This window comes from Sceloporus occidentalis, unplaced genomic scaffold, assembly GCF_023333645.1.
Source record: "Sceloporus occidentalis isolate IW3139 unplaced genomic scaffold, rSceOcc1.0.p SCAF_2, whole genome shotgun sequence".
Classification (NCBI taxonomy): Eukaryota; Metazoa; Chordata; class Lepidosauria; order Squamata; family Phrynosomatidae; genus Sceloporus; species Sceloporus occidentalis.
Genome location: NW_028316982.1, coordinates 270,980,929 through 270,997,534, shown reverse-complemented (window position 1 = coordinate 270,997,534; position 16,606 = coordinate 270,980,929). Strand labels below are relative to the sequence as shown.

The window sequence follows — 16,606 nt, the reverse complement described above, 5'->3', positions numbered from 1 at the left end:
GGGTGGCTAACAAGTTAAAAATGCAAAACATATCAAATCCCTAGTACCCTCCCCCCCTTAAAAAGGTATTAAATCTAATAGAGGATTAAAACCATACAAGTTAAAACTGACTCAAGGGTCAAACAACATACAATAATCAATGGGAGCGGCGGTATCTATTCATATGAGTTTCCTGAGGCCGGGTTCTCTATTCTGGAAAGGCCTGCCAGAAGAGATTCGTCTTAACAGCCTTTTTAAAGGCGTCTAAGGATGTAAGCAGACAGATCTCATCCGGAGGCCGTTCCACAGTCTGGGGGCGATGATGGAAAATGCCCTCTGGGAGGTAGCCGAAAGCCTAGATGTTTGTGGCTGAAGTAGGTCTCTCCCAGAAGACTGGAGTGCGCGGGGAGGATTATAGGGGAGAAGGCGGTCCCGAAGATAGTTTGGACCCAAGCCATTTAGGACTTTAAAGGTAATAATCAACACCTTGTACTGGGCCTGGAAACTAATAGGCAGCCAGTGGAGGGACTTTAAAACCGGAGTAATATGGTCTCTCCTAGATGTTCCAGAAATTACTCTGGCTGCTATATTCTGTACTAGTTGCAGTTTCCTGCAACTAGTATATGTAGAGCGCATTACAGAAATCTAGACGTGAGGTTACCAGCGCGTGGACAGCAGTCTCAAGATCCCTTACTTCCAGAAAAGGGCGCAGCTTGTGTATCAGTCGAAGCTGATAGCAAGCGCTCTTGACTGTCGCATTTAACTGATTCGACATCAGGAGCGACGAATCAAGGAGCACCCCCAGACTGCGAACGCAGTCCTTGACGGAGAGTGTGACCCCGTCCAGGATCGGAGGTTGCAACCCAATTCTTGGGTTCGGGGCCACTACTGTGAGCACCTCCATTTTGTCTGGATTCAGTCTCAATTTGTTTTTCCTAATCCATCCCATTATTGCCCGAAGACATTCATTGAGAGAGGAGATGCCATCAGAATTCGAGGTCAACGAACAAGACATGGAGAAATAGATTTGGGTGTCATCAGCATACTGATAACACCCAGCTCCAAATCAACTGGGAAGTGGGTAAAAAACAGTATGTGGTTGAAAGAGTGGACCACAGGTCAAAAGTGTGGTACATGGCTATAATTCAGATCTATCAAGACTGCAGAACATCCAAAAACAAGTCACTGAAAAGAGAGTGATGCCTGTGCTCAAAGCACTTGCCAGTTGAGGAGTATACAGCTCTATATAAATAAAGTATAATAATAATAAGTATATAAAATATATATTTTTTAAAAATCTCTTTCCAAAATAAAAGATGATGTACACACACCATCCACTTTAACTCTGCCTTCAAGACAGTAAATAGGAGCACATTGTCCTGATCAAAGGAAATAGTTCCACCTCTCTGTTCTGTTTTGGTCAGAACTTCATTAGAATCCTATTCCCAGTTCGGGGCAATACAGTTAAAGAAAGATTTTTTTTAAATGGTAACATGTCCAGAGAAGGATGACCAAGATAATAGAATAGAATCATAGAATTGGATCAAAGGTATGGAAACAAAGCCTTACGAGGAACAACTTAAAGAACTAGGTATGCTCAGCTTGGAGAAGGAATGAGAGCCTGCTATAAATATATGAAAGGATGTGATGGAGAATATGAAATCAGTGTGTTTTCTGCTGCTCCAGAGACTAGAGCATGAACCAATGGATTCAAATGACAAGAAAAGAAATTCCACTTAAATATTAGGAAGAAATTGCTCTCAGAGCTGTTCAACAGTGGAACGGGCTGCCTCAGGGCATGATGTATTATCCATTTTTTAATCAAGGTTGGATGGGCATCTTTCAGTTGTTGTGTACTACTGCATGACAGGGGTTTTATGAAATGACCCTTATGTCCCCACCCAATGTTAAAATTCGATGATTGGAAGTGAATGGAACTTGCAGAAACGATAAAAAGAAAAACAACCTACCAGCTAAGAGCAACAGCTTGGGAACAGAGCAGTTGAGGAAGAGGTTGGAGAGACCCCGGAACCAGCCGTCCCAATACTTCTCTGTGTTGGCCAGTTCAATCCGCCACGTGTACGCCACATCCTTCTTGATCTGTAAGGGGACAGATGAGGTTTGTTTTAAGCCAGGGCGCCACTGAGAAGCATTGTTACCAGGATGCAGCAGTCACTGGTGCCCACAGAAATAGTTCCCTGGATACATTCATTGCACCTACTCTAGCTGGGACTAACAAATTTGATTTAGACCACATATTCCATCAGATCTTAGAAATATACTATAACTCCAAGAATGCCCAAATGAGCATGTTTACATTCTATAAGGTTGGTTTCTCCCCTCAATACCACCCTCAAGATCAATGAAAACCACCCAAGACATGAATGATGTACATTCTCATCGAGGGCTTCTCACCTCTGCATCATCGTCTTTCTTCCTTTTGTTCACAGATTCTCCATTTTCCCCTTCCTCTTCCTCCTCCTCTTCCTCCTCTTCTATAATCCCCTCCACAATGGTTTTAGGACCTCCAGGGCTTGCAGCTCCTTCACATCTGATTTAATTTAAACAAACACTCTGAGTACCAGGCAACCAATTTCTTTTTTCATTTCAAATGTTCTACATTTGCCTTTACAATTATCATCTAGGGAACTGCTAAACCATCAAAAGACTGCTAGATTCACATCCACATGAGGAATAAGAGTTGGGTTTGTAAACATAACCTACTGTTTGACTTGGCCAACCATGGACACTCGGGCAGATTCAAGATTTCGTATCTGTCCACTTTTCACACTAGAAAAAGGAGAGAGAAAGAAACAGAAGAGCACACATTTTAGAGAAGCATTTATTACTAGCAGTGCACTGTGGTAGGGCCATGTATTACACAAGGGATCTGTTCTGGGACCACCGTGCAATATGAAATTTGTATATAATCTTGAGTGCTATTTCTCTTACTTGAACTAAATGGCAATGAATTCTCTCTAGGCATTTTCAAGGAATGCCTAGAGGGAACACATCTTTTCTCATGTGGGTAAGTGCACTCGTGCTGTATGAATTCATATAATACATGGTGCTAACTGTACATTTATATTCCACCTTCCTTTCATAATAGAATTCAGGGGAACATATAGGAGTGGAGGAGATTTTTCCTGGTCTAGCTTTCATTTGGACCCAAACCCACTAAGGCTTAGCAAAGTGGCTATGCTATGTAACCTCAGCAACACAGCTGTTTGTGCCACACCATGTAAATTTACAAAGCTGCCAAGTTACCTCCACTCAATGGCAGTCTCAAGAGATTTGAATGTTTTGGGGCGACTCCGAAGGAAATTCTGCATGCTGTTCAGTGCATCCATGGCTGTTCCTATAAAGAAAATAAGAAAAGAGGGAAGCTTAAGCATTAAGAAAAACAGTATTTCTCAAAGGCCTCCATAGTTTACTGAAAAAGATAATAACGTTCACTAAATTGGAGGACAATAGGGAAAGTCACTTCCTATTTTTAAAAAGGCCCCTCCTGGCTCCAGAAGAGCTCAAGGAGCCCCCAAAAAATGGCAATTCCCCCATGCCTCCTACAGTATGATACAGGTATTTGGGGCCAGTTTGTAAAGTGAATGGAGGTGGCCTTCCAAAGTCTGCTATGGGCTAGTGCAGTCTTCCAACCAGCTGTGTTAAGCTGTCCTAACATGTAGGTGGCTCAACTAATGTCAAGGAAGGGCAAAACAAAATAAGGACTGTAGAATTATGTTAAGACTTACCTTCCACCACATCAATCATACACAGACCCAACAAGCTGGGTACCAAGTTGGAGGCAGCCGTGTGCACTGCAATGGCGCCTCCCATGCTGTGCCCGATCAACATGATGGGAGGGCAAAGGTCTCCGTACATGGCTTCTACAACGTTTCCGACGTCTCTACAGAGAAACAAACAAAAAAGACTGAAGCCTGATCATAATTTTATACAATATTTTATACAATAATTTGTGCATGAAACAAAGTTTGTATACACTGAACCATCAGAAAGCAAAGGTGTCACTATCAGCCACCCATGAAAAAAGTTTGGAATTTTGGGGCATTTTGGAATTCCGGATAATTGCCTAATTTCTTTTGTACTACATCTTTTATTCTCAATCTCTCGCATATATATGTCCATCCGTCCATCCGTTACTGTTTGGAGTACTTAACTCTTCTGGTAGCTTGATGCCCCGACCTCCACCCCTGGAAATAATTTTCAACAGATTCCTTCCTTAATCCTCTGCAACTTTTCCAGAGGAGGCAAACTAAGATGGTAAAAAGTCTGGAAACTAAAATCTTTGTCAATTGGCTTAGGAAGCTGGGGAATGTTTAGCTTGGAGAAGAGAAAAAGACAATAGCTAAAACCTGTCAGTTAACCCCAGCTAGAGTAGTGGCATTCAATGAATTGGTGAATAGTAAGTCAACATATAGGGAAATCCTACTGATTCAACAGATCTGCTTTAGTTAGGATAGCAGCAGAATTCAGACCTGCCATCTTTAAATATCTGAAATGCTATAAAAGAGAGCCCTGGGAGGGCAGTGGTTAAATGATGGCACTGTACTCACAAGGTTGTGAGTTTGATCCCAAGGCTCCAAGGTTGACTCAGCCTTCCATCCTTTCATAGGTCGGTAAAATGAGTACCCAGTTTGTTGAGGGCAATTGGCTTACAGATTGTAAACTGCTCAGAGAGTGCTGAATTCACTGATAAGTGGTATAGAAATGTACAGTGGGCCCTTGTTATCTGTGGGCTTGCCATCCATGGATTTAACATCTGCAGAAGGCAAGTCCTGTTGCTTTCAATGGGGGTGTGTGCACACAGCCACATTAGTGGTTGTGCACATGTTGTGCCTGCTATTAAAATTCAATGGGACTCAAGGTCTTGCATTTTTTTTATCTGCGTCAGGAGCTGAGGGGTTCCGGAATGAATCCCCTGAGGATATGAAGGGTGGACTGTAAATGCCATTGCTATTGCTAAATAGAAATTGGAGCAATCATGTTTTTTCCTGCTCCTGACTTAACCCAACTGATTCAAAATGCTAAAAAAATGATTCCAGCTAAAAATTAGGAAAAACCTTCCAGATGGTAAGAGCTGCTGGAATGGACTAACCTGGAAAGTGGTGGATTCTTCTTTGTCTGGAGTTTTTAAGAGGTTGTGTGGCTATCCCTTGGGGCTGTTTTAGCTGTGGGTTCCTGCATGACAAGGGGTTGGACCCAATGGCCCTTGATTGTTGTTGTGTGCCTTCATTTCTGACTTATGGCAACCTTAAGGCAAACCTATCATGGGGTTTTCTTGGCAAGATTTGTTGAGAAGAGGTTTGCTATTTCTTCCCTTGAGGCTGAGAGTACGTGACCTGCCCAAGCTCACCCAGTGGGTTTCATGGCCCAGCTGGGAATCAAACCCTGGTCTCTCGAGTGGTAGTCTAGCACTCAAACCACTACACCATGCTAGATGTCTACAATTACATTATTCTATGATGTATTCATTTATTGTATTTCTATCTCACTTTTCTCCCAAAACAAGACTCAAAGGTAGCTCACAACAAGGCCAAAACTGAGATATAAAAACACAAAAAGTTATGTTAAACCAGAATGAAAACAGAATAATAAAGCTTGAGTAAGAAAAGGAGAGTGTCTGAACTCATTGACAGCAGACAGTTGACTGGCAAAAGCCCTTCGCCTTTTTCCTTCTCCTTCAGCTTATGTTTTTTGGAATAAACTGGCAGAAATAGCAACAGTTTTCCTACAAGCCCACATCTTGTTTTAATTCAATACTGCCTGTTTATGAACTGTGTGACCACAGAAAATGGTTTGAAAAGATGCTAAGATTTCCTTGAAATGGTTAGTTTGGATCAGGGATGAGTTGCAAACTGAAACAAAATACACGGTTCTGCAATGACCATTTTGGCAAAACTCTAGGTCCCAACCACGCTGTGGGTGTATCAGGGAAACCTCGGCATTTGGGATCACCACAAGATCCTGGCACCCACACACAGAGAAACATATTGCGAGATACTGGTGTGTACGAAGCCGCTCCGAGGCAAGGAGTGAGCAGGGAGGTCACAGATGGACTCCCAGGAAGGAGCCAGATGCCTCTCTGCCTTGGATGAAGGACTCTGTCACTTTCATGAGTCAACTGCTGAAAGCAGGGATGATGGTTCTATACCAAAGATGCATTTTACAGGGCAGTTCAAAAGTGGAACATTTTGCTGTGTACAGAGACAGAAAAAAGAAAGCCTTCTGTCCAGGGCTAGCCTAGCCCCTAAAACAAGCCCCCCTAAAAGTGTCCAAAAATCAAAACCACACATTTTATTTATTTCACTTCTATGCCGCCTTTCTCACAAAAGGGGACCCATGGGGGCTCACATGGCCAGAGATACACTAATGGTTGAGATTTTGGGTTCCTTTTTTAAAAAGGAAAAATAGGGCAGGGGTTGTGACTTGTTTCAGGGCAGGAGCACCATAGACTTCCAAGGATTGCTCCTTCAACCACTGTTTTTAAATCTCAGTTTAAAAACTTTGTTTTTTCAAGTCTTTGGATTGTCATTTTAGTTTTACTATTATAATTTTGTATATTTAGATTATATGTAATTGGACAACTTATTCTTTAATTGTATTGATAGTTTTTTGGTATGAATCCCTTTCTGTATACACACACACACACACACACACACACACAGTCACCCCTCCATTTTTGCGGACTTGAAGTCCATGTCCCTTGCCTATTCGTGGGCGGCAAACAAGAGGAGGTCATAATTGGGCGCACACCTGTGGCGCCACACCGCCATTCAAGTCAATGGGGCTTGAATATAAACCATTTTTCATTTTCACGGGGGTCCAGAATGGAGGGGCTATTGTATATATTGAGCAGAACACCTTTAGCAGAGAGTATCTGTTTTACTTTACCATCTCATACTACATTAATGGCATGATTTGTGTTATATTAATGGCACTATAGGTGATACTGTAGAAAATAAAATACACAATGGTATACTATATGGTGGGATTAATATAGTCATCCCTCCATATTTACGGCAAGAGCCATCACTTCTTTAACCAGCTTCAAAACGGAGTTGAAAACCATCCTGTTCAGAGAAGCCTTCCCAGGCTTTGCATAATTGTCGCTTACTATTTGATGTTCTTTTGGTGCCTGTTTATCGAACCTCTTCCTGTATTGCTATGTACTGTATATGTATTATCCTACTTGAGAGTATGTATTTTCCCTGGAAGAAGGTTAACCATCCACTATGAAGCCAAGCCCTCCCTCCAGTCCATCTGCCTTGGTCCAGGCCTCAGAGGTAGAGAGGAACTGCTGGACCTCTTACCCTTTCCCTCCACCACTCCCTTCTCCTTCTGTGTCATGTCTTTTTAGGTTGTAAGCCTGAGGGCAGGGAACCGTCTAATTAAAAAGACTGTATGTACAGCGCTGTGTAAATTTACAGCGCTTCATAAATAAAGGTTAATAATAATAATAATAATAATAATAATAATAATAATAATAATGTGCATAATATTACCATCAGGCTGTATGTATAAGAAGTATATGAAACATAAATGAATTTCAGATTTACAGTAGGGCTGCATCTCCAAGGTATCGCATGTATTCCAAGATCTGAAAAAATCCAATACTTCTAGTCCCAAGCATTTTGGAGGAGGGAGATTGGAACTGTATGAGATACTGTAGAAAAGTAAAACAATAAAACTGACAGCTCTGCTGAAGATGTACAAAGGTGTGCCATTGTGTGTTTTATTTTTCTACCGTACCACATATATTAATGTGACTACAGTCAGCCCTCCATATCCATCATTTTTTTTAATCCAAGCATCCACACGTTGAAAATATATGAATTCTAAAAAGCAAACCTTGATTTTGTCATTTTATATAAGGGACGCCATTTTAATATAACTTAATATATGATTTTAAATCAGTTTTAAAGTGTTCTAATCTGGTGATTTTTAAATTGGTTTTAAAACTTTGTTGACATTTTTAATTTGTCATTCTGGAAGCCACCTTGGGACTCGTCCTGGGAGAAAAGGGAACATATAAATAAAGTAAATAAAAAAAAATAAAAATAACTTTTACTATGCCATTGTATTTAATGGGACTTGAGCATCCGAGGATTTTGGTATCCACATGGGGTTCTGGAATGAAAGCCCAGCAAATATCAAGGGCCCACTGTACATAATGCCACTAATATATGTGTAACTGTATAAAAATAAAACAATAAAACAGACAGCCCTGCCAAGGCTGTGTCACACAACACATAAATTACTACTTCTAGGCGCAGAAAAATAGCTTTTTGGACCAAAGTATGAGATGGTGGAAAATCAGATTGGGGGGGCAGTAGGATGACAGGGACCACAAACAGGGGCCATTTGTAGCCAGCACTTTCCCCAACCCGGGATAGGCAATTGTCCGATAGACAGCTGCCTTCCTAACAGCCTGTTAGAAAGACAAGTAGGCCTCCTCTGAGTAAAGCATGCGGGCTTAAAGGTGCCTAGTCACTGCTTTTGAGTCCTGCCCACGATGCAGAGTCAATGCAGCAGATCCAAAAGAGAATAGTACAGTGAGTCTTGCAAAACCATCACACACAGAGAGAAGGAAGAGCAAAGTGAAGACTGGCATCTGAATGAGTGAAAAGAGCTAAGCAACTGTCCCCAAAAAAGTACTTTCGGGCACAAGCAAATACTTAAGTCCATGCACTGGGATTACTCATGAATCATAGGCCTGTTACAGACTGCCAAAATAAAGCTGCTTCGGGTCTCTTTGGAGGTATGCTATTTAAATGATGCATGGGTCCTGAGTCCAGAGGTCACGCCAAAGCCACACTCCATTCCTAAGCACTGGACTGCAGCTTTGGTGCAGCTTCCGGATTCTTAGAGTGCATGCATCATTTAACAGCATACCTCCAAAGAGACCCGAAGCAGCTTTATTTTGGCAGTCTGTAACAGGCCATAGAGCTGCAAGAGACCTCAAGGGCCATCCAGTCCAACCCATTCTGCCATGCAGGAAGACACCATCCAAGCCCTCCTGACAGATGGCCATCCATTTGCTTAAAAACCTCCAAAGAAGGAGACTCCACCACTCTCTGAGGGAATGTGTGCCGCTGTCGAACAGCCCTTACTGTCAGGAAGTTCCTCCTAATATTGAGGTGGAATCTCTTTTCCTATGCATCCATCATTCTGGGTCTTGTTCTCTGGAGCAGCAGGAAACAAGCTTGCTCCATCCTCAATATGACATCCCTTTCAACAGTTAAACAGGGCTATCCTATCACCTCTTAAACTTCTCTTCTCCAAGCTAGACATACTCAGCTCCCTAAAACGGTCCTCACAGGGCATGGATTCCAGACCAGAAGGCTAGAGAACTGGTCTGGAGTCACGTGACTTACCTGTTCCCCCAAATCCTGCTGAGACTAAAAAGCTGGGTTTGTGTCTAAGAGACTTACTTGCTACAAAGACCAAGTTCAACAAAGCAGCATTACAGAAATTACGTACTTGGACATGGTTTCTGCAGAGAGATCCTCCGGATTCCTCACTTTTGTCTCACCTGCAAAGAAAAGCCAACCAAGTCACACAAACACAGAAGGTTGGCTGGCACTGCAGGACATCACTGGTTAGCCCAAACTTTACAATTATTAGTTAAGTCACTTCTAGTTCATATTGTTTTGTTTTAATATATAAAAGGCTTTTCCTGGACCTAAAATGGCCTGGGGGATGTAATGAAAATACTCCTAAATCCCCAGAGGGTATATGGGGACCCTGGGCTCTGCATACAGCCTGCAAGCTGCACATTACCCACCCCTGCCATGGATATAGTCCTCCCATACCTGCTCACTCTTAGAGGCAATTCTTCCCTTCTCTGGTTACCTGAATCCTTTTGGCAGAACTGGGGTAGGGCAATTTTTGTCCCCATGACCCCTTCTACAGCCTGCAACCTTGTATCCTGGGCATCCTAGAAGCAACGTGACATCACTTCCAGCTGCTATTTTTCACTTTTTAAAAGGATTGGGGTAATACTGGAAAATCTCTGGGGATTGGTGAGTAAAAAATGTTGCAATTGTGGGTGATTATAGCATGTTTTGGACCTTGTGACTGGCTTAGCAATTTAAATATTTAATGTAGGACAGTTCAGAGGTGCTTTGGGGATGTCCAAGTGGCCTTCTGGGTCTGCATGTGGTTCATGGGCCACACTGTCCTCACTCCTGCACTAGAGATGCTGGGGGCTTGTTAAAAGGGGTTTCCCCATGAAGGCATCCCATAGAGAAGCTGTAGGTCTGCTGGATTACAGCTCCCATGCTCTTCAGACAGCACGGCCCTTGGGATCATGGGAAATAGTACAATACATCTGGGGGGGCTTCCAGACAGATGGTGCTTCAGAGCTACAATTTTCAACCTTTGCTTTTCCAGGTATTTTGAACTTCAGCACCCAAAAGTCCCAGCCAGCGTGGTGAATACTCCAGGATTGTGGAAGCTGAAGTCCATTCTCATCTGGAGGGTCAAAAGCTGAGAACCCCACTTGTCTCATGATTAAAATCTCCTATTTTTAGAAACAAATCCATCCAGTTGAATACTGCCGTGATTCCATTTGCTGCTGTCCCATTTTTTGGCCATTTTAAAACAGCCTCAGAGGAAGGCCATGGAAAACCCCCTGCGAACAAACCTTGCTCAGAAAACCCTGTGATAGGTTCATCTTACAGTGGCTATTAGTGGGAAACAACTTGAAGGCACATGGGAACAATTGCTTTATTGCATTTTGCATGCGCTTCCATCTGCCTCTGACCTCTCAAGAGCCTTATAGCTAAGCAGCAGGGCAAGACATTTTTAAGGCTAAAATAATTCCGCTACACCAGGCAGAGGTTAGATGATTTGAGGCAATCTCTTAATGAACCGTTCAGGGCAAACTGCAGCGTGTATCAAAAATCAGGAACAAAAGCAGGAAGTGAGACCAGAGAAAGAAGTCACCTGCAATAAAGAAAAGAGTTGGATGTTTGGCTTTGAAAAGAAAAATTCAGAAAACGATCACTTACCATGTCCTCTCAGATCCAAAGCAACGATCCTGCACTGGACCCGATTAATAATGGCAGACTGGAAAAAGACAGAAAAATAAATAAATACAAAGAGGCATCAGATAAAGTCACAAATACATGGCCAGCCACAGTAGTGGGAAAGGCAATGGATAGAGGGTGGACAAGCCAATGTTTCGTTTTTTCCTCTGGACGACGACTTCCAAAATTCCTCAGCCAGCATCGCCAGGGCTGTGGAACTGTTCTGGAAATTGCAGTGCCTCCCCTCACCCCAAAATAGAACATTTCCATGCTTTCTCTAGAGGGATTTTTATTTTTTTATTGTTTTGGTCCTGCTGAAGGAAGCAGACTCAAACAAAGAGTCAGAGGCTGCAAGCCTTGTAGGAAAACAGCCAAAAGAATATGAATGAAGATACAGGCTACATCAACACTGCAAAAATAATGAAGCTTGACACCGCTTAAATTGCCACAGCTCCATCCTATGGAATCCTGGGATTCCTAGTGTGTTGTGGCACCAGAGGTCTCCGACAGAGAAGGCTAAATGTCTCGCAAAACTACAGTTCCCAGAATTCCATAGCATTGTCCCATGGCAGTTAAAGTCGTGCCAAATTGCATTATTTCTGCAGTGTGGATGCAGCCAGAATGGAATGGAAACAGGTATGGATCAATGCTGAGATTCTTCCAGTCTTTTTAGTGTTCAGAGGAAGGTAAAGGCAGACTGAGACAGACTCCACCAAAGAGGGAAAAGCCCACAGGGCAACTCACATTCTGAGGCTTCAGAAAAAGATTCCACCCGCCCCCCTCTCTTTCTTTAAATGTTTATAAGCAGCCCTGTATCAGAAGATCTCAGAGCAGCATACAAATGGAACCAATTTAACACAGTACAGAACCATTTAATACTTTAAAACAGTAGGAAATAATATAGATAGAACTAATGCTAATAGTTGGCTCTCTATATCAATGGATTCTTCATGCATGATTCAAGCATCCGTGGTTTAAAGCTATTCAAAAAAATATAAATTCCAAAAAGCAAACCTTGCTTTTTCCATTTTATAGAAGGGACACCATTTCACTATGCCCTTGTATTTAATGGGACTTGAGCATCCATGGATTTTGGTACCCATGAGGGATCCTGGAACCAAACCCCAGCAAAGGCCCAATGTAGATATTATTCTCCATATTAGGAGGGATTTATTTCTCAGCAATGTTTACATCCCATCTTCCCTTCACTGAGCTCAAGGTGTTGTATGTGTTATTTCTCCTCCTTATCACCTTTAACCTTGCCACAACCACTTTGTGAGGTAGGACAGGCTGGCAGAGATTGGGACAGGTCTAAGGTCAACCAGAGATTTTCTTGACTCAGTCTTCAGTCTGGCTAACCTAAGCCAGGGCCAAATACAGTAGGCCCTCTGTATTCATGGATTCAACCATATATTTAAAAATATATTTTTTAAAAAATCCAAAAAGCAAACATTGATTTAACCATTTTATATAAGGAACACCATTTTACTACCCCATTGCATATAATGCCACTTGAGTTTCTATGGATTTTTGTATCCACAAAGTGTCCTGGAACCAAAACCCAGCAGATACCAAGGGCCTATTGTACTTTAACCATGACACACACACTGGCTCTCTGGAACTGCAGCTTAGCTACTGTGCAAATGTTTTCCTGTTTCTGCACACTATCAAAGCTATAAAAAGGGAGTGAAACTCAATTGCAGACTAATGGAAAGTTTACACAGGACCCACCCTACACATACATGCAGACACAGACCTCCATTACCCTTTGCTCAGATCCAGCTAACCATTTCTTCATAATCAGGTGGTCTGGGAACTTCAGAAAAACAGGGTTTACAGGCTGCTGTTCTTAAGAAGTTGGATCCATTTGGTCAAGAAATAACACAGCCTATAGAGGCCTTTGTGTTCATGTGGAACTGCAGTATGTGCAATTGAGATTTACTGGGGTTATGGGTGAAGGACCCCATGAATGTGGAAAAACCACAAATAAATAGGAATCTCCAGGCCCTCCAGTGCAACTCTATGGTCAACATCTGCCAGAATTGATCCCAGAATCATGCTGGAGGACCTACACATGCCTAGAGAAGCATTTTCTCTAGGAACATCTAGGTCCCCCAGCACAACTCTATGGCCAACTTCTGGCAGAGTTGCGCTGGAGGACCTAGAGATTCCTAGAGAGAACAAATGAATCAAAACTGCAAATAATCAAATCCACAAATGTCAAAGCCATAAATGTCAATAGCCAACTCTACTTTCTACAGTAAAAGGTGGCCTACAAACAGACATCAATAAAGAAGTCTCTTCCCTTGTTAGCATGACTAGCTGAACTGTGTGGTTGTGTACCTTCAGGATGCCTGTCAACTTAGAGCAACACAATGTATTTCCTATGGTTTTCTTAGGCAAGTAATATTCTGAAGTGATTTTGCCACTTCCTTTCTCTGAAATAGAGCCCACAGCAGCTGGTATTCCTTGGTGGTATCCCATCCAAGTACTAAGCAGGGCTGACCTTACTTAGCTTCCAAGGGGTCTGGTGCCTTTAGGTTATTTAAATTATAGCACTTTAAACGCTTGGTGTTTCATAACAGCATTTAATGGAACAATAACTTCAGGGACACACTACATCTAGGGATAGCCATGTTGGCCATATAGAAAATCCAATAACATCCAAACAATGACACAGGTTTTTCATTATCTTTAAGCATACTAAAAGAATTGCATCACATTGAGGGCAGAACTGATGTTTCCTATGCAAAGAAATGTTAGGTGGAAGCAGAGGGGTGATATGGATTAACAGCTCCAAAAACTCACAAATTCCTAAATTAGCATTGTATCCTAGGCTGGGCAGAAAAACACAGCAAGTACTTAACAGATCATATGCAGTTATTTCCTAAAATGGGGGGAAGGGGATTTAGTAGTCCTATTAAACACACTGCATCTCACAGAGAGAGAGAGGGAGGAGGGAGGGAGATGCTCTTGAAAAGAAACCTAAGTCTGAAAACATGTTTGTACTTTGTTCTTTGTTCCTACCACCTTACAGCATTTACATAAAAACGTAGGTTTTTGGCAGTGATGAAGCTGTTACTTGTGCTAAAAAGTGGCTTCAAAAACAGGCCTTTTGTTCCAAGAAAATCAAACAGGCAGCCAAATGAAAAGAAGTAGCAGGGGAATTCCTGTTGAAGGAATCCAAAAAAAATGAGCAGCTAAAAGCTATATATGGAGACTTGTTGCTTTGACAGCCAAAAGCTGGCCATTGTGGAGGCAATTATCAGGGCTCCAACTATGAGGCACTCCATGTAAAGGGACAAAAGGGTCCTGAAGAAGTCAGGGCTGATTTATAAGCAAAAAGGGAAGCATGAGGCTTTCGCTGGCGAAAGAAATGGTGCACCTTTTGTTTCATTCAAAGGTTCTGTTGCCAGGATGGTGTTGCGACTGCTGCAGGAATCCAGTAAGAGAATGGACCAGAACTGGGGGCAGAGGACTTGGTGCAATAAATTTGCAGTACAATCCTGTGAAGATCTATTCAGAATTAAATGGTGCTTTCACCCAAGTAAGTAGGTTTCACAAAGAATCTAATACCTTATACAGGGTGCACTTCCCTTATCTAGAATTCCAAAATCCAAAGTATTCCAAAAACCAACACTTTTTAACAGGTGGCTGAGATAGTGAGACCTTTGATTTCTGATAGCTCAGTGTGAACCGACTCAAGCTTAATCCAGAAAAAACGGAGGTACTAGTGATAGGTTCCTCTGGACCAGGAATGACGGTGGTTCCACCTGTCCTGAATGGGGTCACGCTCCCCGTGAAGGACTCCGCGCGCAGTCTGGGGGTGCTTCTTGACTCTTCCCTTCACCTGACTGCTCAGGTGAATGCGACGGTCAAGAGTACCTGTTATCAGCTTCGGCTGATTCGCCAGCTGCGCCCATACCTGGCTCAGAGGGACCTTGAAACTGTTGTACACGCTCTGGTAACTTCGAGACTGGATTTCTGTAACGTACTCTACATGGGGCAACCCTTATACCAAACTCGGAAGCTGCAACTGGTGCAGAACATGGCAGCGCGGCTGGTCACTGGTGTTCCCAGGACCAGCCATATAACACCCGTGCTTAAAGATCTCCATTGGCTGCCCATTCGCTTCCGAGCGCAATATAAGGCGTTGGTTATCACCTATAAAGCCCTAAATGGCTTGGGCCCAGGATTCCTGGAAGACCGCCTCTCCCCGTACATTCCGCCTCGCACCCTCAGAACATCTGGGCAGCAACTCCTGAAGGTGCCTGGGGCTAGGTTGGCTGCTACTGCCAGAAGATCCTTTTCCACAGCTGCCCCAGCCCTCTGGAATATGTTGCCCATGGAGCTCCGCTCATCTACCACCCTGGCCCAATTTAGGAAGGGCTTAAAAACCTTCCTATTTAATCAGGCATTCCCCGACTAAACATCCTTTGGGCCTCCCTCCTCTCTCGTGGCCATGAGGTTGGGCTTAGGGGGTTTTTTATTGTTTTTATTGTTTTTAAGGATTGTTGTTGTTGTTAACTGTATGTTTTTAAATTCTGTATCTTGTTTGCACTTCGGTGCATTTTGTTAGCCGCCCTGATCACCCGGAAGGGCGGGGTACAAATAAAAATTTTATTTATTATTTATTATTAACAAGCTTTATTTCATAAAAATACTGTATAAAATTACCTTCAGGTTATGTGTATAAGGTGTACATGAAACATAATCAAAGTTTGTGTTTAGACTTGGGTCCCATCTCCAAGATATCTCAGTGTGTGTGTGTGTGTGTGTGTGTGTACACACACACACAAATACAGGTATTCCAAAATAGGGAAAATATGAAATCTAAAATACTTCTGGTCCCAAGTGTTTTGGATAAGGGAGACTCAACCTATAACAGAGATTAGCACTGTGTGACCCTGTAGATGTTGTTGAACTGCATCATCACAGGCTGTGCTGTTAAGGGCTGCTGGGCACTGAGGTTCAACAACATCTGGAGAATTAAATAATCTGCTTTAAGGCTTTGCAAAAACATGGCCTCTCTTTCTCTGTCTACTTGGCAAAACCCCTGACCTTCGCTTGCTTAAACCTTTGGTTTTCTGGAATCCCTGACCACTGGCCATGATAGCAAAAGGGACTTGTGGATATTTACAATCATAGAATCACAGAGTTGGAATACATAGACCATAAAGTCCAACCCCCCACTCAATGCAGGGACGCCAACTAGAGCATTGCCAGCTGCCCAGCCTCTTTTTGAAGGTATCCAGAGAAGGGGACCCTCAGCACCTCTCTAGGCAATTGGTTCCATTACCAAAATTGCTCTCACTTTTAAGCAGCTCCTTCTGATGTTCAATGGAATCTACCCAACATGGGACCCAAGCCAGGTCACAGTTTGAGTTAAAACAAAATACAGTTAAAACAATGCAGAACAAACAGAAAAGTTTAAAAGCAAATGAACAATCATATTAAAACACTTAAAACTGTTTAAAAGGCTGTTAAAACATCGTAACAGTTATACAAATACAAATGCAACACAGTCCCATTAAAAGACGTTCTGCAACACAGTTAAAGGTCTGAGTAAACAGAAAAGG

The 16,606-nt window shown here is 42.5% G+C and overlaps 1 protein-coding gene across 2 annotated transcripts in view; it reads right to left on the bottom strand.

The window, feature by feature from the left end:
- Positions 1-16,606, bottom strand: part of LOC149320170 (protein phosphatase methylesterase 1) — a 37,438-nt gene that overhangs the window by 10,872 nt on the left and 9,960 nt on the right. For both annotated transcript variants that reach the window (XR_016280287.1, XM_089513073.1), the window contains exons 4-10: positions 11,010-11,067; positions 9,478-9,529; positions 3,729-3,883; positions 3,247-3,337; positions 2,704-2,769; positions 2,395-2,530; positions 1,950-2,079 (exon numbers count right to left, since the gene is read on the bottom strand). Coding sequence is in view for 1 of the 2 variants with exons in the window: in XM_089513073.1 (XP_089369199.1) it covers positions 1,950-2,079; positions 2,395-2,530; positions 2,704-2,769; positions 3,247-3,337; positions 3,729-3,883; positions 9,478-9,529; positions 11,010-11,067 (688 nt within the window). In the remaining variant the exon portion in view is untranslated. The remainder of the gene's footprint in view (positions 1-1,949; positions 2,080-2,394; positions 2,531-2,703; positions 2,770-3,246; positions 3,338-3,728; positions 3,884-9,477; positions 9,530-11,009; positions 11,068-16,606) is intronic.